The sequence below is a fragment of the Danio rerio genome, chromosome 20 (genome assembly GCF_052040795.2).
Source record: "Danio rerio strain M-AB ecotype USA chromosome 20, GRCz13ab, whole genome shotgun sequence".
NCBI lineage: Eukaryota > Metazoa > Chordata > Actinopteri > Cypriniformes > Danionidae > Danio > Danio rerio.
In genome coordinates, this window is record NC_141040.1 from 417,713 (window position 1) to 442,365 (window position 24,653).

At 40.6% G+C, this 24,653-nt stretch overlaps 1 protein-coding gene and 1 long non-coding RNA gene across 6 annotated transcripts in view; one reads left to right on the plus strand and one right to left on the minus strand.

Annotated features, from left to right (window-relative positions):
- Positions 1–24,653, plus strand: part of fynb (FYN proto-oncogene, Src family tyrosine kinase b) — a 64,446-nt gene that overhangs the window by 24,812 nt on the left and 14,981 nt on the right. For 3 of the 5 annotated variants that reach the window (XM_087297838.1, XM_087297839.1, NM_001029969.1), the window contains 6 exon segments: positions 9,471–9,748; positions 13,258–13,354; positions 15,664–15,762; positions 18,282–18,385; positions 18,971–19,120; positions 24,206–24,370. In XM_087297838.1, the coding sequence (XP_087153964.1) occupies positions 9,481–9,748; positions 13,258–13,354; positions 15,664–15,762; positions 18,282–18,385; positions 18,971–19,120; positions 24,206–24,370 (883 nt within the window). In that variant the 5' untranslated portion in view covers positions 9,471–9,480. 5 annotated transcript variants of the gene reach the window in all.
- LOC147832065 (uncharacterized) lies at positions 5,531–7,882 on the minus strand. The gene is made up of 2 exons (XR_015518149.1): positions 6,492–7,882; positions 5,531–6,226 (listed from the first exon to the last, which is right to left on the minus strand). It is a non-coding gene; the product is annotated as an uncharacterized LOC147832065 (long non-coding RNA).

Below are 24,653 nucleotides of genomic sequence, written 5' to 3' on the forward strand. Positions count from 1 at the left end.
TGGGCGGAGTCACACAGATCAAAACAAAAGGGTGTTGGGCATCAATGTCACGCCACGCAGCAGCATGCATTTTACAAATCTAAACATGGGTTTCTATCAGGGTACGCACACCGACACCACAAGTCTGCGGCTGTCCGTAGCACCCAGTCACGGCTCAGGACATGACTTCATATTTCTGCCATGCCACAGAGCGCCATCTGAATAGTTTCATTTTAAATAACATGCAAATGTGCACGTCTGGTGTGTGATACCATCAACAGTCATGTGTCAGGCACATCCGGTGTGCGACCCTCTAAAGACAGACATTCTGACAGCACACAGACTTCAGTTTTCCAGATAAATATATCCACTCAGGGTGTTTCCCAAATATCTGCAAACTTAATATGGTGTTTTTGTGCTTCACTAGAGTTTTACCTAGTAAAATCCCTGTACTATACATCTAATCATCTCATGTTTACCGCTATCTGCACTACATTACAGCATTCTGTTCTTTGCACTGTGTATGTTGTGTACTTGTCATATCTGTCGGATCCTGACATGTTTTGTGTCAGTGTGTAGTGTACTTGCTGTATGCAGCTGAAATAAACACCCACTTAAACGTGAGCTTGAAAGTAGCCTAAATACACACGCTTTCACCTTTCGGGTGTTTCTGTAAGCTACTGTACACTAAAGCTAGAGGAAACTGGAAGTCTCGTTCTTCCCACAGCAATGTACGTCTGCAGATGAGCGGATGGTGACGTGGCGGCGGCAGCATGTGTTGTGAGGGTCATGTGGTGACCTACATGTATAATCACTGCCACATGGACCGCTCTACATGTGTGACCATCAATCAATAGCTCTGGCCTGAAACGGCGCTTTCATTGATCTGTTTGTGCAGACTTTAATAGCTTCTCCACTGTATGGAGCTGCATGTGTTGGCCACATGTATAGCTTTTGACATCTGCTTTTAAAGTGTGCATTTTTGGCGTGAGTTTGTCGTCATGGATTAATCTCAAGAATTGCAAATGTTTTGTTTCATCATAAAGGGAAAATGTGTATTTATTTGGTTGCTAAGTCACAACAATTTGACTCGCTTCTTTTGAGATGAAGATTCTTTAGTAAAGCGTAATTTATTCAGATAAAATCGATTGCGAAATTATGCGATACACAAGCTGAGTTTGCTGTGAAGAATGAAGAGGACAGAAATTGCAGACTTTGTGCTCAATATAGGCTCATGGTCTAAAACAGTCGTCAACCTTTTACACTGCGGGGCTCACTTCTATTTCTGATCAATTTTTGAAGGCCCACGTGTGTGACGTTCTCTAAAATGTTTGAATGAAATGCTTAAACTCTTTATACGATTGGATCAAATGTGCATAAACTACGATGTAAACGCTGCTTTAATCGCAAACGTTTTATACGATTGGATCAAATGTGCATAAACTACGATGTAAACGCTGCTTTATTCGCAAGCGTTTTATACGATAAGATCAAATGTGCATAAACTACGATGTAAACGCTGCTTTATTCACAAACGTTTTATACGATAAGATCATATGTGCATAAACTACGATGTAAACGCTGCTTTATTCACAAACGTTTTATACGATAAGATCAAATGTGCATAATCTACGATGTAAACGCTGTTTTAATCGCAAACGTTTTATACGATAAGATCAAATGTGCATAAACTACGATGTAAACGCTGCTTTATTCGCAAGCGTTTTATACGATAAGATCATATGTGCATAAACTACGATGTAAACGCTTCTTTATTCACAAACGTTTTATACGATAAGATCAAATGTGCATAAACAACGATGTAAACGCTTCTTTATTCACAAACGTTTTATACGATAAGATCAAATGTGCATAAACAACGATGTAAACGCTTCTTTATTCACAAACGTTTTATACGATAAGATCAAATGTGCATAAACTACGATGTAAACGCTGCTTTATTCACAAATGTTTTATATGATAACATCAAATGTGCATAAACAACGATGTAAACGCTTCTTTATTCACAAACGTTTTATACGATAAGATCAAATGTGCATAAACTATTATGCAAATGCTTCTTTATTCGCAAACCTTTTATATGATAAGATCAAATGTGCATAAACTTATGGAAACGCTGCTTTATTCACAAACGTTTTATACGACATTCCATTTCTGTGCATAACTCTAATTTGCATCTTCAGATGGAAACATAGCTACCAACAGCCAATCAGATCCCACCTGGTAATTGAGCATTTAAATTGAAGACAACATGCCGTATGTGCTTCCAATCAACAAATATGTCTGTGCATTGATTGGGTCACTCATGTACTTGTGCTTATAGTTACCAGCGTTATAATCGTTGCGTTTAGTGTCTGTAGAGTAGTACAAATCTCTCTCTCTCTCTCTCTCTCTCTCTCTCTCTCTCTCTCTCTCTCTCTCTCTCTCTCTCTCTCTCTCTGTCTGTTTGATATTGAGTGAGTTTGACACAATGGTGCCGTGCTGACCATATTTGACAGACGGTGGAGATGAAGGCCAGTGGTTTTATCTCCACTGGGTTATCCTCGGCGTGTCTGTAAGTGTGAGAGTCTGCGCTTAAAAGTGAGTGTGTGTTGGAAATCTGTACTAGGATGGACGCTTACTAGGCAGTGACTGCAGGAACTGGGACAAGGTCAGTGCTATGACCACTCTTATTCCATGATCCAGCTTCGAGCAGCATTGACACACAACACGTTTAATTAAGTCTGTATCGGTGCAGTTAATCAAAACCAAACCAACATTAGCACTGTTGATCCTCAGCCTCTATGGCAAGTTTTCCAAAGTTACTGGCCACTCTGCATTTTCCCTTATGCATATCATTCATATGCATAACGCCTGCTTTCCACTGCACACGGCAAGAGACAGACCGGAAGTCATTTATTTCCAATGGAGAGTAGTCCTGGGAGCTGCGTGGAGCTCCGATCATCACCGTATGTGGAAAATTTAGATTTGAGCTGCAGATCCGTTCAAATATTTGAACTCCTGCAACTTGACCGTATGCAACCGGCCGATCATTCATTCATTTTCTTGTCGGCTTAGTCCCTTTATTAATCTGGGGTCGCCACAGCGGAATGAACCGCCAACTAATCCAGCACGTTTTTACGCAGCGGATGCCCTTCCAGCTGCAACCCATCTCTGGGAAACACACACTCATACAATACGGACAATTTAGCCTACCCAATTCACCTGTACCGCATGTGTTTGGACTGTGGGGGAAACCGGAGCACCTGGAGGAAACCCACGCAAACACAGGGAGAACATGCAAACTCCACATAGAAACACCAACTGAGCCGAGGTTTGAACCAGCGACCTTCTTGCTGTGAGGTGACAGCACTACCTACTGCGCCACTGCGTCGCCATTGGCCAATCAGATGTGATGTATTCCCGTTTTGTCCAATCAGGTCTGTGCGTGCGAGATGAGATGAGATAATCGTTTAGTTTTTTGTTAATAAGAGAAAGTCTATATTAAAAACAAACACTTCTATGTATAAATGAGTTTCAAAAATTTAATCTTGTCTCCTCATTCCCTCCAATATTTTTAAGCGGTCTATGAGTTTCTATTCATTCAACATGGTGAGTGCACAGCGAATACTTTCTCTTGCTCCTTTATTTCAGACACTGCGAGAACAGCTTCTCTCCCATGGTGCACCCAGAGCTGAAAACTCTGTGCCACTGCCACAAGGGGGCGTATTCTGACAGTCGTGTCCAAATGTCGTGTGCGGTGTAAAGGCGGCTTAAATTTGACTTTGGCATGCTAAAATGACTGGGTTTAAATGTTATATTATGCCTGCTAGGCCTGAATGATAAATCGACATTTGTGATTTAGCACATCATGTGATTAAGAGCACTCTTTCTGTAGAACAACTAAACATTGGAAGAGACCCAGTAAACACCAGCAAGTCTATAAGATAAACAGACGAAGCTTTACTAAACGGATGGCCATGACAAAACATCGCTAATCAGAGTTTTTCTTATTAGAATTGTCGTGATAATGAAGCACGTGAGGATGCAACGGCTGCGTCGCTGCTTATGAGAGTGCTGTTATGAAATATGCCTGTGTTTCTCTCTCTCACCATAACTAGCATATTCATAACTGCCTAATCTCTGCAGATTCTCTGTCTCTTCATCCGCCCTTTCATTTCTGTGCGTCCTTCTCATTCCTTATTATAATGATTCCTTTAATAACAGCGTTGTCTTCTGCAGAAAGCCATTAACCTCTTGTTCTCTCCACTTTTCATTCTGTCTCCTCATCTCCTGTTTCTCTTAGCCATGGCTGCTCTCCATGACGCCTCAAGCTTCCCTTTCACACTTTCACTGCCGTGTCTGAACGGTTTCAAACTGTTTTAAAAATATAAAGGTTCACCACTTTGGAGAGATCTGTGTAGCATCATAGAGTCCACATAAATCACGCAGCTTTGTTTAGATCAGTGTTTCTCAACCACGTTCCTGGAGGACCACCAGCCTTGCACATTTGTCTCCTTAACCAAACACACCTGATCACCAGCTCATTAGCAAAGATTGAATGACCTGCGATGGGTGTGACCGACAAAGGAGACATCCAAAACATGCAGCGCTGGTGGTCCTTCAGGAGCGTGGTTGAGAAACACTGGCTTAGATCATCCTGCCCAGTGGTGGCGTGCTAAACAGGTTTCAGTTTTCAGTTCTCAGATCAGTTTTACGAGTTTGTAAACATTTTAGTGAGACATTTTTAAAAAGAACAGGTGTAATAGGTGATAACATTGAATAGTCCTGTTGAGAACAAACCATATACACTCACTGGCCACTTTATTAGGTACACCTGCCAACTGCTCATTAATGCAAACTTCTTTTCTCAGCCAATCACATGGCAGCAGCTCACTGCATTTCGGCATGTAGACATGGTCAGGAGGATCTGCTGCAGTTCAGAGTGAGCATCAGAATGGGGAAGAAAGGGGATTTAAGAGACTTTGAATGTGGCATGGTTGTTGCTGCCAGGCTGCTCTGAGTATTTCAGAAACTGCTGATCTACTGGGATTTTCATGCACAACCATCTCTAGGGTTTACAGAGAATGCTCCGACAAAGAGGAAATATCCAGTGAGCGGCAGTTCTGTGGGCGCAAATGCCTTGTTGATGGTCAGAGGAGAATGGCCAGACTGGTTCCAGCTGAACTCAAATAAGCACTCGCTACAACCGAGCTCTGCAGAAGAGCATCTCTGAACACACAACACGTCCAACCTTGAGGCGGATGGGCTACAGCAGCAGAAGAGCACACCGGGTGCCGCTCCTGTCAGCTAAGAACAGGAAACTGAGGCTACAATTCACACAGACTCACCAAAACTGGACAATAGAAGATTGGAGAAACGTTGCTGCTCTGATGAGTCTCCATTTCTGCTGCAGGTTTGGGTTTAGGGTTGAGATAGATAAATAAATGCAAGGGTAGATATATCAGTAACTGTAGACGCTAATAACACACAATGTAACGGGTAATTTAGTCATTAATATAAATAATTGTGTCTAGTAATAGTGTTTAGCAATAACCGCTCGTGCATGCATTCATCAGGCTGCAGCAAGGACACACTCAAAATGTAGGCGCATATCTCCAGTGAGCCTGCGCTGTATGTGTGGCTACAGTCACGTTTTTGTTAATGAGCTCGGGTTTATTCTCTTGGCTTGGCTTCAGTAAAGGCTGCGCAGAGCTGTGCGTTTGCAGTGGTGTTTGCAGAGAGCTGCTGTTGTGATGTTAATGGGCATTCTTGAGCTGGAAATGAGAGGATGTGGGCTGAACCCGGGTTAACACGCTCACCGGCTGCAGGCGCTTCTGCTTAAGGGCAAGAAAGAAACCAAATCCTGCATGGCAGATATAAAAGCTCAGGAAGGACAGCTTTGAGGATGAGCGGAAAAGCGAGACGACAGGAGACATTCTCGCCGGTGTTGGTGTGTATGTGTAGTCCACTGGCAGAGCTCGTCTGCTGTCTGACACACAGCGGGGGCTCGTCTCACTGAAAAGCCCGGAGTAATGGAGAGGGAATAAGAAAGCCAGAGAAAAACAGGCCAGGGGGATCCGCTGGTGCTCTGTGTTCTCATCATAATGCACAACATGCACTCGGAGGATTCTCCTGTGCTATTTCTCATTGAAGATGAGCAGCTGGGAACATGGAGATCCTCGTGTTCTCACTTTTGGCACGACTATTAAAAGTGACGGAGTGTGGCCAGAAGCATAATTCAGAACTGAAGTCATTCCTACACCCCAATTTGTATTTTGACGTGGCTTTTAGACATATCTGATATTCAATAAGTTAGGGGTAACGTCCATCTAGGACAGGTGTCAAACTCAGTTCCTGGAGGGCCGAAGCCCTGCACAGTTTAGTTCCAATCCTGCTCCAACACACTTACCTGTAGGTTTCAAACAAGCCTGAAGGACTCAATTAGTTTGATCAGGTGTGTTTAATTAGGGTTGGAACTAAACTGTGCAGAGCTGCGGCCCTCCAGGAACTGAGTTTGACACCTGTGATCTAGGAGGTTGTTATGGCAGATTAAAGCTCATTGGCAGGCTGATGTAAAGCAGAACACTTCTGTATAAGACTGAAGAGCTCATTCATTCATTCATTCATTTTCTTGTCACGTTTAATCCCTTTATTAATCCGGGGTTGCCACAGTGGAATGAACCGCCAACTTATCCAGCAAGTTTTTACGCAGCGGATGCCCTTCCAGCTGCAACCCATCTCTGGGAAACATCCACACACACACTCATACACTCTGGACAAATTAGCCTACCCAATTCACCTGTACCACAACAACCTGGATGTACGTTATCCTGCTTATTACATGGCTAACTGAACACAAAACATTGTTAGAATAAGTGAATGAAATAAAATGCTAAATTCACAATAAATGAGAAAAACTAAACCTCATGAAACTAAACACAGACACTGAAAAACAAACTAAGGTCAATTAATAATTGACAGAAATGAGATGTAATGTATATTCTGCAGCGCTCTAGTTACTCTCTATGTTTCCTTGTTTTTTTCCTCCTAAATAAAAGCATATTTTATCTTGAATATATAAACAGATGTGGTTGATCTTGTTTATTACTCAGTGAGCTCACTATACTGACAGCGTTAGTATATACAGTGGCCACAGAACAGTTTGACACTATTTGTGTTACGATCAATAATCCAATAAAAGCAAGCCTTACTTTAAAGACAAACCAGGGCTCAACAATAAGGACTGCCTGGTGGCCCAGGGCCAGCGTGACAGACACTTGGGACAGTAGACCGGATCATTACTGGCCCGATTGGGACAGTGCTGCCTTGTCACTAATATTTAGTTTGTCTGTGACTATTTATCAATTGCTTGCATTTTAAGTTCTTGCTTTTAAGTCTTTGAACACTACCATCTCTGTGATGTCGTAAACACTGTATTGCTTTCCAGTTCCTCTTATCTGATTGAAAATTCTATTTTTCCATAACCTGGTAACAACCAGTACAGCGAAGAAATGGCAACATCAAATTCTAAGGCTAAAAGAAAATATCTGTTTCTAGCGTCTTGAAAGCAGAAATTTACGTGTGAACAACATGACAAAAAACCCCCACAGCTGCACAGTTTGCCGTCAGTTTGGCAAGTCAGCCACCCTTTGTTAAATAATTTCAAACCGCAATAAAATACCTCCACATTTTCCATACTGCTCTTTTTGTTTGCATAACACTTTTATTTACAATTTTTTAAGTATTAAAATTCTAGATTCAGAGACTTTATTTTTGACACATTATTTAAAATATGTATCTAAAAATAGCTTTTAACTTCCCTTTCTTTTTTTGGTGGAGCCAGTGAACATTTTGGCAGGGCAAGTGAAAATCTGAACCACTGGCCCGATCAGACCAGTAGAAAAAAATCCTTAGCGTTGAACCCTGCAAACACACTTTAAGGTTTTGTAAAAATAAGTTTAAGTCTGCCGCCAGTAAAGAAATCTCTCTCTGTGTGCTGTGCTTTGGAAATGTACTGGACGGGGAATAAGAGATCAGGGAGTTTCCTCTTGGGAGTTTATTGTCCGTCAGACAGTTCAGCTGTTGTGCTGTTGATGGATCATGTGGCCGACTTCCGATCTCCCTTTAAAATCCTGCTCTGACACACACACACACACACACACACACACACACACACACACACACACGCGCGCGCACACACAGCTCTTCCTATTCGCCTGTAGTGCTTTAGAAAGTGAATTTCCTGAGCCCAACAAGAGGAGTTTGCCCAGACATAAAGAGAGAGTGGCTTAATTTATTCTCTCTAATTGTCGATGTTGAGTTGACTTCCTCTGAGCTGCAGCTCAAACATGTCATTCCTGCTCACTTTTCACTCATGTTTGAAGTCTTTATTGACACTATGATCATTTCAGGTTTGAATATATTTTAATTTCTACAGTAAGGACTCTCTAAGAAACACGCCTTGTTACTACTTCAGCTACTGGAAATACTTTAGCTAAAAATGTTTGAACAGTTTTAACTGAGAACGATCATCAGCCAATTAGAATACAGCGTTAGAATAAGGCCTGTAGTAGCCTATAAAGCAGTTGTGAACTGGCTGTAGGGAGCACCGGGACATCTGACCTGCCACCGTGAACCTGGCCCTCTGCCCCACCCATCACCCCCCACCCAATCCACTTTTCATAAACATTACGCTACCTGTTACATGTTTGTTTCCTTTATTACTTTTTCATTTAATTTCAGTTTTTGTACCTCTTGTGGTTATATTATATAGTTACACTCTCATTTCTTTATCATGGCTTAAATATGGCATTTTTATTATTATTACTGGACTAGGCGTATAGTTCCTAGCCATAATGACCTAAAAAATATCAACTTTTAATTTTCTTCTGTCTAAGATTATCAAAATTCTAATTTGAGCAAAATGCTAACGGTCTAATCCAATTCAATGCTTTATGCTAAGCTAAGCTAAAAGTGCTCCTGGCAAACCGGAAGATCAGCTAAATTGATTTTTAAAGAAAAAGTTGTGAAATGAAACTGTTTAATTGATTTTAAAAAAAATGTTAAATTCAACAGTTTTAACTCTAAGGGAGTCGTAAAAAGTGCAAAATGCTAACGGTCTAATAAGATTCAATGCTTTATGCTAAGCTAAGCTAAAAGTGCTCCTGCCAAACCTGGAGATTAATTGAGTTGATTAAAAATAGGTTGTCAAATGAAACCATTTACCTCCAAGGGAGTCGTAAAAAGAGCAAAATGCTAACGGTCTAATAAGATTCAATAATTTATGCTAAGCTAAGCTAAAAATGTTAACTTCAACAGTTTAACTCTTAAGGGAGTTGTACAATGGTAGTGTTCCTTTAATGTGTGTGTGTGTGTGTGTGTGTGTGTGTGTGTGTGTGTGTGTGTGTGTGTGTGTGTGTGTGTGTGTGTGTGTGTGTGAGGTTTGCTGGCACATGAGTGTATTCTTAATTTTTCTGTGTGTCTTTCAGATCATAGAGGATGGGCTGTGTGCAATGTAAGGACAAAGAGGCTGCTAAGTTAACAGACGACCGGGACACCAGCTTGTCTCAGAGCGGAGTGGGTTACCGATATGGCGTCGACCCAACACCGCAGCACTACCCAGCCTTCAGCGGGACCGGAACTGCTGTCGCAGCCATTCCCAATTACAACAACTTCCACGGAGCCGCTGTCCCGCAGGGCATGACAGTCTTCGGAGGGATCAGCACATCCACACACCAAGGAACACTCCGCACACGAGGGGGCACAGGTAACTCATGCATCATTAAACATTTACTTCAACCAAAAATTCAAATGATGTTATTAATAATGTGCCTCCAATTCCCCTGTGAAGACATTATAGATGAAATCGGAGAGCTCCCTCATCCTCCATAGACAGCAGTGGTCCCACAATCCAGAAACATACCAAATAAACATGTCCACAGTGTTTCAACGGGAATATTATCAAGCTACCAGAATACTTTTGTCACACATACGACAACAACAACGGCTTTTATTCCTCAGTGTCAATATAGAGCACAAATGGATTCTTGTAGATATCTGATCTGTTTTGAGGATGATTCCTGGTGTGTTTCTGGACTTTGAACATCTCAGGACTGTCTATAGAGGATGAGGGAGCTCTCCGATTTCATCTAAAATCTCTTCATTGGTGCTCTGAAGATGACTGAAATTATAAAGGGGATGGAATAAAATAATATTGAGTTATTTATAACAGAACACAATTTTTTGGGTGAGTTATGGGTGAGTTATGGGTGAGCTATGGGTGAGTTATGGGTGTCACACTTAATCCTCACTATGGTCGTCCGCATATTCATTCATAAATTTTCCTTCGGCTTATTTATCAGGGCTCGACGTTGGATTTTGGTCACTTTCCAACAGAACCTAAAATCAACCAAATATCTACTGTCGTTATTGGACGTCAAAATAACGTTGTCCTCAGACGCTGGCTAGACATTGAATTTTGGTCACCTGACGTCACAACCTAAATCTAACCTAATATTAATGTCTTATGATGTTGTGGGCCTGCTGGATTTATTCATCAAGGGTCACCACAGCGGAATGAACCACCAACTATTCCAGCATATGTTTTATATAGCGAATGCCCTTCCAGCTGCGACCCAGTACTGGGAAACACCCATACACACTTATTCACACACTCATACACTATGGCCAATTAAGTTGATCAGTTCCCCTATAGCGCATGTGTTTGGACTGTGGGGGAAACCGGAGCACCCGGAGGAAACCCACGCCAACACGGGGAGAACATGCAAACTCCACACAGAAACACCAACTGACCCAGCCGAGACTCAAAGCAGAGACCTTCTTGCTGTGAGGCCACAGTGCTGACCACTGAGCCACTGTGCTGCCCGATGTCCGCATATGTTCAACAAGCAACTCTGAAGACCAAAGATTGACGTCTCGGATAAAATTCAGAGCTTTTATTTTAGGGTTTATTCTGAAATATCTGAGGAGCAAATCATTGTGCGTCTTTAAGGACTCAATTCATTGATTCAGATTCTTGTTGACATCTTTGGTTTTCCACATTTCCACAGACCCGTCCACTGCTCAAAAGGCTCTTAATAGTGGTTAAATCAATAAACTGATTGATCAAATGTTAAACTTTTCTATTGAAATGTCCGTGAGTTGAATGTGCGTTGACTAATCTGCATTCCTGTCTGACTGATTATATGCTTCATGACAGATTTTGGGTTTGGGTTGCATCTAATGAGGGGTTTGGTTAGCTTGTGTCCCGTTACTCTGGGTCGATGACCAAATTTCTCAAATCTTGTGGGACCCATTTGAGCCAAACAGCGAAATGGAAATGACGGAAGTGAACGTGACATTGCAGAGGCAGACAGGACAAATGATCCCGCATAGTTTTGTTTATAACCTCCCTAAGGGAGAGCAGCAGCTCGTCTCTTAAGATGCGTTTAGAGCAGACGTGATGCTTTGTTTATCAGTATGTTCATCTTTGTGTCTTTGGGTTTGATTCAGCTGAATGAGTCTTGACTTTTAAAATGGGCCTAATTGCAGGTCTTAAATGTCATTCGATGTGTCTGGAAGCCTCTGCAGAACCAAAATGCCTTTTTCTTTCTTAGTGCTGCTCATAGTGCACTGGTGGTGTCCCATTTCAGTGTTCAGGGGATCATTTTGCTGAATCTCACATAAGCCTTGAGTAGCTATAGAGGAGTACTGCATCCATCTTTTCCTTAAATGAATATATATATATATATATATATATATAGTGGTGTAACAGATCACAGATCTCATGATTCAGATCACATTATGGTTTTTAGACCATTTATCAGATCCGTCAGAAAGAGGACGAGACAAACACCATGTGCTGTCCATTATTAGAGAAACAGCACTGCAGGACACTTCTAGTGTTAATAAACAGAACAGAGAAGCTGTAACATTATTACAAATACACTGAAGAAATCATCATCTGAATAAGGATAAAGTGTGAAATAGTAGCTGATAATGCTGAATGTAGAACTCTAACATGATCATGATTATAAAGCCAGATTTATTCAGCCTCATCTTCAGTAAATGATTCAGTTCTTCACTCATTAATCTTCATTTTTCAGTGCTAGATGATCATTTCTGAAGAATTATTCAGTGGCGTATTTCTGATGGCCGGTGTCGCCATCTACTGGTGAAATAATGCAACTGCTGCATACATCTTTCATGTTTGAGCATGGTTAAATGCAGATGATGGAGATTTAAATCTGCACTATAAGCATCAGTGGTGTATCTGCACTAGACACTGTTCCCTCAGTGCTGCTGTGTTATTGCACTGTGTGTAACTTCATCACTAATTTAAAAGACTAAAGACTCAATCTCTTAGGATTAATAACCATGCATATCAGCATCATTTATAACTGATGTTGCGTGGGTGTTGAGATCCTGATCTTTCACTGATTAATGGTGCAGCTCACACTGAATGCATTAATGCAGGATAAACAAGACAGAAAACACCTTTCATAACCTGAGAAACCCAGCACATCCTCAATAACCCAGCACATCTTCTTCCGTCATCATTATCCTCCTAGGGCTTAGTGGCCACATACGTGGACAGCACATTTGAGCTCTTATGTCTTGTGTTTGGTTACAGACACACAGTGTCATCCTGCAACTGTTTTGCAGCATATGAAATGCCCCAACACTATTTTTAACTGTCCAAAATAGGGGGAAAAAAGTTATTTTTACTCTCTGATAGTCAAAATATGTTCAAAAATATGTGTGCATGTGTTATTAATGCATTAAAAACAGTCAGGAAAAATCTGCTGTGTTCAAGGCAGAAATAAAGAGTTTAAAGGTGACTTGATTGTGTTTTCTGTAAATTCGGACCCCGAGTCCACATATATGAACATCATTTATCTCTAAAAGTACATCATATTAAAAGAGGATGCTTTGCTTTTATTCTAATTAGGTTCCAATAAGCCCAAATAGCAAAGAGAAATAGAAAATGCATGAAAAAAACAGCTTGGGCCTCAAAAGGTTATATTTTACAGGAAAGCCTAAATGCTTTCAGACATGTGATCTAAATGATGCGAGAGACCATCTCTCTGTGATCGGTACAAATTTAGCAAAGTATTTTTAAAAATTATTAATCCGCAAGTCACATGTGTTCTGAACCGTGGGTTTTGATCTGTACAATTCTGATCCATTACACCCCTAATATATATATATATATATACATACTGTAATTCAGTATATGTATAGACCGTAATTCTCTCTCTGTCTCTCCTCTCTTAGGTGTGACTCTGTTTGTAGCTCTCTATGATTATGAGGCCAGGACTGAAGATGATCTCAGTTTCAGGAAAGGAGAGAAGTTTCAAATCATCAACAGCACGTAAGTATTAAGATCTGAAACATAAGCAACAGGTTGATGGGAATGCTGGTCAATATAGCTGAATTCAACAGTAGTGGGTTCACTCTGCAGTCAGACGCTGTTTTCAGCCATGCAGAAACAGCAGCTGTGCAGTAAACAGAGAGAAACTAAAATCAGTGGAGCTTCTTCTATCAGGTTTTAGCTAGCATGACACAATTGCATCTTGTGAAATAATATTGAAATATTTTAATGATGATAAGCAATCATGAATGTCTACACAGGAAGTAAAAAAAAACTAATAAATGACGCAAATGCATAAATATTGGCCATTTATACAATCTGACGTCAGTAAACTGCAAACACAGTTCAGCATGAGTGCCACAAGTGCTACAGTTGACGTGTAGTAAAGTTAAGCACACTTTTGGACAAGGATTGAACGTGTAACTTGATTATGGACGATTCTTAAAGGGACAGTTCACCCAAAATAAAAAATAGTCATCATTCACTCATCCTGGACTGATTATTCACTCATCCTGGACTTTCTGTCCTCAGCTGAACACAAAAGCAGATTTTTATCTTGAGGAATCCAGCAACCGTTGACTTCTATAGTATTTGTTTTCATTATAAATGTTGATTTGTTCAGGTGTCAGCTTTCCTCTAACTATCTTAAGTGTTTAACAGAAAAAGGAAACTCATTAAGGTTTGAAAGGTGAGTAAATGATGGCATTTTTCATTTATGGGTGAACTCTCCCTTTAATAATCATCCTGTTGATTCATCATAGTTGATGTACTTCTCTTACTGCATGTGTATTGCAGTATTTATTAAGCATTTAATAATTGGTAATTGGTAAGCAGTTTAGCAAGTCACAACCCTGTGATCCACTGTGAAGATGTGCAGTGTGTTTAACAGCGGAGCTCCCTCTGCTGGCGCTGAGGCCACCTGCACTCTCAGGTACAGCGTGTCTATTCCTGTATATAGTGATGGAGAGAGAAAACAGCTTTTCTTAAAAGGGATGATTTGTGTTTAAAGTAGAGGATGTTTAGAGAGGGATATAACATGGAGGACGTGTTCAAGAGAGAGTCGAGCATTCTCCAGTAAATGAGGCATTGACAGCCGCTCTAGGCAGAGGGATTTTCCACTCTCTGTGTGATCCAGAGAGTGTGTGTGTACAGGTTTATGTGGTTTACCGGGACATGAAGATGGGTATGACTATTAAGCTTGTGTGATAAATGTTTGGTAGGTGAATGAATGAACGCAGTGCATAAACATGGATGGATAATTGAATAAATGTGAATGAGTGAGTAAGTGAGTGATTGATTGATTGAATGGATGAATGCATGATTGAATAAATGAATGAATGAATACATGATTGAATGAATGATTGATTGATTGAATGAATAAATGAATGCATGATTGAATGATTGATTGATTGAATAAATAAATGAATGAATACATGATTGAATGAATGATTGATTGATTGAATGAATAAATGAATACATGATTGAATGATTGATTGATTGAATAAATAAATGAATGCATGATTGAATGAATGAATGAATACATGATTGAATGAATGATTGATTGAATGAATGATTGATTGGATGAATGAATTAATGCATGATTGAATAAGTGAATGAATGAATGCATGATTGAATGAATGAATGAATGAATGAATGGATGAATGGATGAATGAATGAATGAATACATGATTGAATGAATGATTGATTGAATTAATGAATGCATGATTGAATAAATAAATGAATGAATGCATAATTAAATGAATGAATGAATGAATGAATGAATGATTGAATAAATGAATGAATGAATGAATACATGATTAAATGAATGATTGATTGAATGAATACATGAATGCATGATTGAATGAATGAATGTAATAAATGAATGAATGAATGAATGAATGAATGATTGAATAAATAAATGAATGAATACATGATTGAATGAATACATGATTGAATGAATGATTGATTGAATGCATGATTGAATGAATACATGATTGAAAAAATGAATGAATGAATACATGATTGAATGAATGAATGAATGAATGAATGTTTGAATGAATGATTGAATTAATGACCAGAGAGATAAATACTGTAGATGGAAGAACATACAGATGAGATGACTGGATGAAGAGGTGGATAAATGTTAGGTGGTGGATGAATGATATGTGGATGAATGAAGCACACAGGTGAATGAATGAATATACTGAATGAACAGATGGATAGACATGTATATGGGTGATATAAGTCTTCCAGTGTGAAAAACGTCAGCATGACCTGATTTTATCCTGTTCTCTCTCTCTCCATGTCAGTGAGGGTGACTGGTGGGACGCCCGATCTCTAACCACCGGAGGAACCGGCTACATTCCCAGCAACTATGTCGCCCCAGTGGACTCAATCCAGGCTGAAGAGTAAGTCTGTGTGTCTGAAATCAGTGTGTGAACAGCGTGTCTGTGTTTAGGGTGGGGGGTACAGTGATGTCATTCTGATCACATCCCATAGACCCCTCAGCAGGATGAACCTCGGCCCGCTCTAAATGAATCCAGACACTGCTGCAGCACAGGGCGGCTCATGGACGTGGTCACCAGGCAACATTTGTGTTGTTGTTTGGAGCAAAGTTGGAGGACACCTCCCTAAAACTGACACAGCTGCTACTATTCTATCTGAAGCCTGACGTTTGCAGTTACATCAGCAGAACTGGAAGATATGAATGTCCACGGTGTATCTGAAAAAGCTGAGAGATTTATAATGCATTGCTCTGATTCAGATTGTGGAGCTTTCTAATGGCCAGTACAATATCTACAGTGAGGGAAATGATTACTGAACACGTCACCATTTCTTTCTGTAAACAGATTTCTATAGGTGCTGTTGACTTGACATGAATGCAAAGAAAACAAAACTAATTAGTTTACAAATGAAGTTCTGTGTAGTAAACTAAAATGAAGCAGGGAAAAAGTGTTGAACACATGAAGAAAGGGAGGTGTAGTTGGGCAGTGAAAGCCCAGACAGCAGCTGAAATCTCTCAGTAGTTCTTCAGCAAGCCTCTGCCCTGAAGATCAGCTGCTTCAGTCCAACATCTACATCAGCAGGAGGATGAAGAGGAACCCAGGGTGGACATTTCTGCAGGACAATGATCCAAAACACAGCCGAGGAGACTCTCAGATGCTTTCAGAGAAAGAAAATCAAGCTGTAGAATGGCCAAGCCAATCACCTGAGCCGAATCCAATTGAAAATACAGAATAAAGCTCAGATTTGATAGACGAGACCCACAGAAGCATCAAAGTTTGGACCCAAGTCTGTGAGAAACTCACACCTGAGCAATGCATGAGGCTTCATTCTCCTCATGAGAGGTGTCTTTAAGCTGCCGTCATTAAACCTTTAGCCTTAATATAAAGCAGGGGTTCTCAATGTCTGCATTAACAGGTCAAAATCAGGTTTTTTATTTTGAAGGTGAAAGGTCTGGAACAATTGATATTACTTAACTTGTTGTTAATAAACATCCATAACATGCACCAAAATTCAACACTTTTTATTTTTCTTTAATTTAATTCACCTTCACAAAGAAGATCATAGTAAAGGATATAGTGGCATGCTCCTGCGTCGCTGTATCAGTGTTTACACTCGGTGAACAGATGACCATTCACAGTCATGTCGGTAGAAAACTTGGATATTGGTCGGTAAAGAAGTCGATACTGTTAACAACCCCAACATAAAACCTTTATAAGATTCTGCTGAACACAAACCACTGACGTCCATATGAAGAACAAAATCTAGGGTAGACAGCGGTCACGCATTCATCACAATATGTCAGTTCTTGGTTCTATAATAATAAAATAAAGTGAAGAAACTCAACGACAAGTGAAGCTTGAGGCAATGGTGATGCATTCCTCTGGTTTTAATGTGATGCATAACAGCAAGATGATGTTTGTTAAGGACCTGGGATGGTTTTCACAGCTGTAAACATCTGAGGGTCTTCACAGTTGACATGAGAAAACATCTGCAAACTTGCAGCATCAAACACCTCCCACTGGCTAAAGCCGAGCATGTTAGAGTGAGTCCGACACTGACATCAGTCTGGCTGTGGAAAATTAAATGGGGAAAAAACTGACATCATTTGCACACGGTGTAACTTAAGATATCAGCGAAGGAACGCTGTAATTAAAGCTTTTCTTCCACTGAGAAATGTGCCTCGCTTCTGCCATTTCAGTTATTCTGCAGCTAAGTGTGGAGATGTGGTCAAACTGACCTTTACTTGGTGAAAACCTTTCAATACAAGACTCCGAACAATATGGAGCTTAACATTATGGTGAAGAACTAAAGTCAAAAGCATCAAAGCATTGATCAAAGCATTGGCGGATTGCACTCATGTTTCCATCAACTTATTTTTATGCATATTTTGTAATATTGCATAAAGATGCTCAATAATGTTGATGTCTGGTGACTGGGCTGGCCAATCCTGGAGCACTCTCTGCTTTCAGGATCTTTGATGTGGAGGCTGAAGTATGAGCAGGAGCGCTATCCTGCTGGAGAATTGTCCCTCTCCTGTGGTTTGTAATGTAATGGGCAGCACAGATGTCTTGATACCTCAGGCTGTTGATGTTGATCATCCACTCTGCAGATCTCTCCATACTGAATGAACCCCAAACCATGATGTCTCCTTCACCAGACTTGACTGATATCTGTGTGAATCTTGGTCCATGCTGGTTCCAGTAGGTCTTCTGCAGTATTGGTGATGATTGATGCAGATCAGCAGATGATCCAGCAGAGAAATCCACCTTCTGACACTCTTACACATCATCAACTAGAAGACCAGTTATTATCTGCTGCTAAAGTAACTCTCTCTCTCTCTCTCTCTCTCTCTCTCTCTCTCTCTCTCTCTCTCTCTCTCTCTCTCTCTCTCTCTCTCTCTCTCTCTCTCTCTGTATTTCAGCTGGTATTTTGGAAAGTTGGGTCGTAAGGATGCAGAGAGGCAGCTTCTTTCTACAGGGAACCCCCGTGGCACATTCCTAATCCGCGAGAGTGAAACCACTAAAGGTGATGTCCTCTACTTACTCCAGCACATAACACTGCTTTCTGTATAGTACATATGAGCTCGCCTCCCAATGTGATTCATGAAGAGTTTGAGGAAGCAGAGACCGTCCACCCACATGTGAAAACCTGATGAATGCTTTGGTGAGCTTGAAGAACTCGCAGACACTCTCATATTCACACACACACTCGCACACTATTCAGACAAACTCCACACAGAAACACCAACTGACCCAGCCGGACTCGAACTAGCGACCTTCTTGCTGTAAGGAAAAAGTGGAGAACAAAGGGAGACGCTAAGCTGATTGATGCGGCTTTGATAAGCTCCAGTGTTCTTGATCTGTGTTTGTAATTGGTGAAGAGGACTGAACCGATGACCTTCACAGCCAATCACAGTCATTTCTGTTGAGCAGATGAACACAACGGCCAATCAGCAGTGATTCAGAACTCACTCAACTGGACATTTTAAAAATCTCAATACTAATTAATAGCCAAGTCAATGCTTATGACAACCCTACTGAACACACTGTGAAAAGACTGTACTGCAACTGTGTGTGTGTGTGTGTGTGTGTGTGTGTGTGTGTGTTGCAGGCGCCTTCTCATTGTCTATCCGGGACTGGGACGATGTAAAGGGCGACCATGTAAAACATTATAAAATCCGCAAACTGGACAGTGGAGGCTACTACATCACCACTAGAGCTCAGTTCGAGACCCTTCAGCAGCTGGTCCAGCATTACACCGGTAACACACACACACACACACACACACACAACACAATACAGTATATCTCATAGCTACAGCTCCCACTTGCAGAATTAATAGCAGTATCGAAGGCACAGGGTGCGTCTCAATCAGCTACCTTGTTCACTAGTCAGGACACTTATTAGGGAGTTGGTTATGTTTAGGGCTGTCTCATTGACAGAAATATTTCCATGCTATCAATTCACTTACTATCCGTCCTAAATGGTGTTGGAAGTCAGAATTAGTGTGTGATGAGTATTCTAAAGTTATCTAGATCGTCAAATATTTGTCGGTAGACATTTGAAGTGCAGATCAGCTTACTCTAGCGCTCATATTGGCCACAACACATCACACATTGGATGTAATTTTAGTTAGAACTACAAATGCAGGAATAAAATGTGAAACGAACTACAAACATGGTGGCTGCAACGCAAGTAGAGAGGCTTTAGTAAAGATGTGTGAATGATAATTAATATCCAGCCTACTGGAAGATATTTCAGTGATGTGAGCTTTCTGAACAGGAGATTTCCAGTAGTTCCATTAATGAGGACGGTGTTGTATCTCCCAAAGTCTGCATATTCTGTTACACACTCAACAGTATAAGAAAGGACATGGCATTAGTAGGGGAATTGGGACATGGCATCTGAAGCGTTTACTTCCTGAAACGCTCCTGTGAAAATCAGCGAGTGTCAATGTCGATACCGATCACCTTAAAGGAAGCAGCTAACATTAATCATGTGAACAACTCAACAAATATAACGTCACACGAGAGATACCTTACGTTTAATAAAAGAAAGTGTGATTTAATTATATTTAACCATAAACTGATATAGAAGCATATATATATATATTTGTATATGATATAGGTACAGAGCAATCTAGACAACATTTAAATTGATTAATGGTTGAAATCTTGCTATAATCAAACTTACTTTAAATGGATTAAAAACAATTACAATTAACATGCAAAGAATATTAATATTTTGCTCAATGTTAATTTATTTGATAACATTAATCAAGGAAACATTATTGTAAATAATTACCATAAATATTTGCATTTTTCTTATACGTTTATTGTTCTGTATTTATTGATATATTTTTCTAATTGATTCTGATGAACACATTGAGAATGCTGAATGATTCTTCCTGTTTTAAGGCTGTAAATAACATTTTTACACTGTGAATAGATTTTTTTTTTTTTTTTGGTAAAATGTAAATATCCAAGTCTTAACAGGGTAAACTCAATATTAAAATAAATTATACATTTGAAATAAACTGAAACATTTTTAAAATGCATCAATAAATACAGATATTTATTTACTATTTTTGTTAAATATTACCTATCAATAGACTAGAATTGCTAGTCAAAAAATCAAGACAGGAAATGGTGACTTTCACTAGAAGAAAAACAAAATGACAAGACTTTGGAGTGGCCTAGTCAAAGTCCTGATCTGAATCCGATTGAGAAGCTGTGGCATGACCCTAATAAACCGGTTCATTCTCGAAAACCCTCCATTATAGCTGAATTGCAACAATTCTGCAAAGAAGCCCACCAAGACCACATCTATCAACCACATCCTTTCATCCTCAGTGTAGTATCTCCTCTGCAGGATTCCACTGTTATTCATCAATCCCAGTGCTGATGTTGTACAAAGAGGAGCTGATTGAGATGCACCCATGCTTATATACAGTGCTTTTGCAGCGGCCTACAGGAGGCGGCACTGCTCCAGTCAGTCAGGAAAGCTCATCTCAACACGCTCCAGTTAACATATTGACTGTTAATGCATATAGAAAATGTCAAAAGGATTTTAGATAACATGTGCTCATGACCTCTCATACTGAGCCCAGAGAGCAAACACACACTTAATGCATTCACCGGGATTACTGTAAATGTGTGTCAGATGCTGCTCATGGTGTTGTTGCATCAGCTTTGCACTTTTTCTCCCCTTAACTTTCAGCAGCAGAGAGCTTTATTTTGTCTGTCTTAGGAATAAGCCGTGTTAAAGCAGTGCATTAGAGAGATATAATAAGTGAAATATTTTAATAATAAAAAAATGCATGTATATATATATACTACGATAGATTTTCTAAAAATAAAAGTGACTGAATTTAATTTTTTGTATTGCTAGTCAATAAAAGCTATCTTTCACCAGCAAGTTCCCTTCTGAATGGCTGAAGAAAAGCAAAATAAAGACTTTGGAGTGGCCTAGTCAAAGTCCTGATATTAATCCTATTGAGAATTTATGGCATGACCTTCAAAAGAAAAAGAAAACCCTCCAAGTAGCTTTGTCCTGTTAAAGCAGTGCATTAGAGAGTCTGTTCAGCTTCAGCTGATTACAGTAATACTAACGGTGACCCATTATTAACCCAGCATAAATCGATATCGACCCATGATGCCATATGAAAAATACATCAGAACATTTAATGTCGCCAAAGCAAATTCAGAGTGCTTCCCAAACAAACATTGTCATCAAGCTTGCAACAGACGCTGACATCCAACCAAAATAATCAAACTGATGTGACACCCCTGCCCAGAGCTCTATGAATCTGATGTCATCGCCCCACTGTTTCTGAGCTGATGGGGTTGATGACTGATGGGCCGGATGCATGCTTGGGTTGAGAGCAGATGGTACTCGGTGACTGAATCCTGAAATGATGCCTCTGTTGGTGCCAAGTGTGCCGTTATCTCAGCGTTAAGGTCCAGAGTAAACACTGCCGCAGCGCTGTGGGAAAATACCACGTATTATTAACCTTTTGCTGAATGTCAAATAGGTATGCCTAACAGTAAGGTTAATCACTGACATATCAAAACAAGAGCTGTGATGTAGTCCAGACGCTAACTGCTACTAGTTTATTACTACTTAGTTACCAGGCTTTAGTTGTTGTTTTAATATTGGTTAAGAAGAGGAATATTTAATTCAGCATTATTCAGTGTTTAACAAGTGTAGATCCCACTGATGATGAAAATGCAACTTGGCCAACAAGCTGAACATATTGTTTGATAGATCTGTGGTGAAAACATTGTTCAAGAAATTGATTCTAAGATCTTTGAAATGCTTCATGCCTGCTTCCAATGGGTTCAGAGCTTAGCTTTTAACAGCAGATGGCGCTGTATGCTTTACAAACAGCCATACTCTGCTTAAGACTAATCTAGACACCTTCTGATCTTCAGGACCTTCAGGTCATCTGTTTTTAAAACTAGTCTAGCCTAAAAAACTAGCCTAGAGCACCATCTGCTGTTAAATAACGAGCTTAGAGCGCCATCTGCTGGCAATAACTAGCCTAGAGCACCATCTGCTGTTAAAAAACTAGTCTAGAGCGCCATCTGCTGTTCAAAACCAGCCTAGAGCACCATCTGCTGTTCAAAACCAGCCTAGAGCACCATCTGCTGTTAAAAAGAGCACATTCTGCTGTTTAAAAACTAGCCTAAACATGCCTAGAGAGTCGTCTGTTGTTAAAAACTAGTCTAGAGCGCCATCTGGTGGTAATAAGTTGCCTAAAGCACCATCTGCTGTTAAAAAATTAGCCTAGAGCGCCATCTGCTGTTCAAAACTAGTCTAGAGCGCCATCTGCTGGTAATGACTAGCCTAAAACACCACTAGCTGTTAAAAAACTAGCTTAGAGCACCATCCCCTGTTAAAAAAAAACTAGCCTAGAGCGCCATCTGCTGTTAAAAAAACTAGCCTAGAGCGCCATCTGCTGTTCAAAACTAGTCTAGAAGCTATCTGCTGGTAATAACTAGCCTAGAGCGCCATCTGCTGTTAAAAAAACTAGCCTAGAGCACCATCTGCAGTTAAAGAACTAGCCTAGAGCGCCATCTGCTGTTCAAGAACTAGCCTAGAGCACCATCTGCTGTTAAAAAACTAGCCTAGAGCGCCATCTGCTGTTTAAAAACTAGCCTAGAGCGCCATCTGCTGTTCAAAACTAGTCTAGAGCGCCATCTGCTGGTAATAACTAGCCTAGAGCGCCATCTCCTGTTAAAAAACTAGCCTAGAGCGCCATCTGCTGTTAAAAACCAGCCTAGAGCACCATCTGCTGTTAAAAACTAGCCTAGAGAGCTATCTGTTGTTAAAAACTAGTCTAGAGCGCCATCTGCTGGTAATAACTAGCCTAGAGCATCATCTGCTGTTAAAAACTAGTCTAGAGCGCCATCTGCTGTTCAAAACTAGCCTAGAGCATCATCTGCTGTTAAAAACTAGTCTAGAGCGCCATCTGCTGGTAGTAACTAGCCTAGAGCACCATCTGCTGTTAAAAACTAGTCTAGAGCGCCATCTGCTGTTCAAAACTAGTCTAGAGCGCCATCTGCTGGTAATGACAAGCCTAGAACACCACTTGCTGTTATAAAACTAGCTTAGAGCACCATCCCCTGTTAAAATAAACCAGCCTAGAGCCCCATCCGCTGTTAAAAAACTAGCCTAGAGCGCCATCTGCTGGTAATAACTAGCCTAGAGCACCATCTGCTGTTTAAAAACTAGCCTAGAGCGCCATCTGCTGTTAGAAAATAGTCTAGAGCGCCATCTGCTGTTTAAAAACTAGCCTAGAGCGCCATCTGCTGTTAGAAAATAGTCTAGAGCACCATCTGCTGGTAATAACTAGCCTAGAGCGCCATCTGCTGTTAGAAAATAGTCTAGAGCGCCATCTGCTGTTTAAAAACTAGCCTAGAGCGCCATCTGCTGTTAGAAAATAGTCTAGAGCACCATCTGCTGGTAATAACTAGCCTAGAGCGCCATCTGCTGTTAGAAAATAGTCTAGAGCGCCATCTGCTGTTTAAAAACTAGCCTATACTAGCCTACAACACTGTCTGCTGTCAAAAATAGCTTTGAGGGCTTTTCGCTGTTAAAAACTAAGCTCAGGATTGATTCAGGAGGGAATAGTGAGAATCAATTGTTAATTGTGAAAAATTGTTAATCTGAGAATCGACGCTGATTCAGTTTCTAGATTAGTTTGTTCCTCCACAGCTCTACTGTTTGAGGGTGTCCTGCTGAAACTCTTCACTGCTTCCTCCAATGCCTCTGATGCTTCTCTCTCTCTCTCTCTCTCTCTGGCATTGTGTGTGTTTTTCTGTGTGTGTGTGTGCGTGCTCAGAGCGGGCAGCGGGGCTTTGCTGCCGCTTGGTCGTACCCTGCCACAAAGGGATGCCAAGGCTCACCGACCTGTCTGTCAAAACCAAAGATGTGTGGGAGATCCCGCGGGAGTCCCTGCAGCTCATAAAGCGCTTGGGCAACGGCCAGTTTGGGGAGGTTTGGATGGGTACGAGCCCTGCGCTGCGCTTGCTAACAACCGGCCTGGAGCGAGACAGAGGGAGGTCAAACTGAGTCACTTTACCGATGTCTGGATGTAGACGCTAGTTCACTTGAGTGAATCTTCAGTGTTTGATGCAGTTAAAGTATCTCTGCTGATGATGATGACTGGCTCATGACACTCACGGAGATCCAGCTATTCAGTTCTCTGAGCTTATCAACATCAAACCGCTAAAGCTTCCATCATACGTCAAATCTAGAAAAGAGCTGTCATAAAAGATGTCATAAGAGAA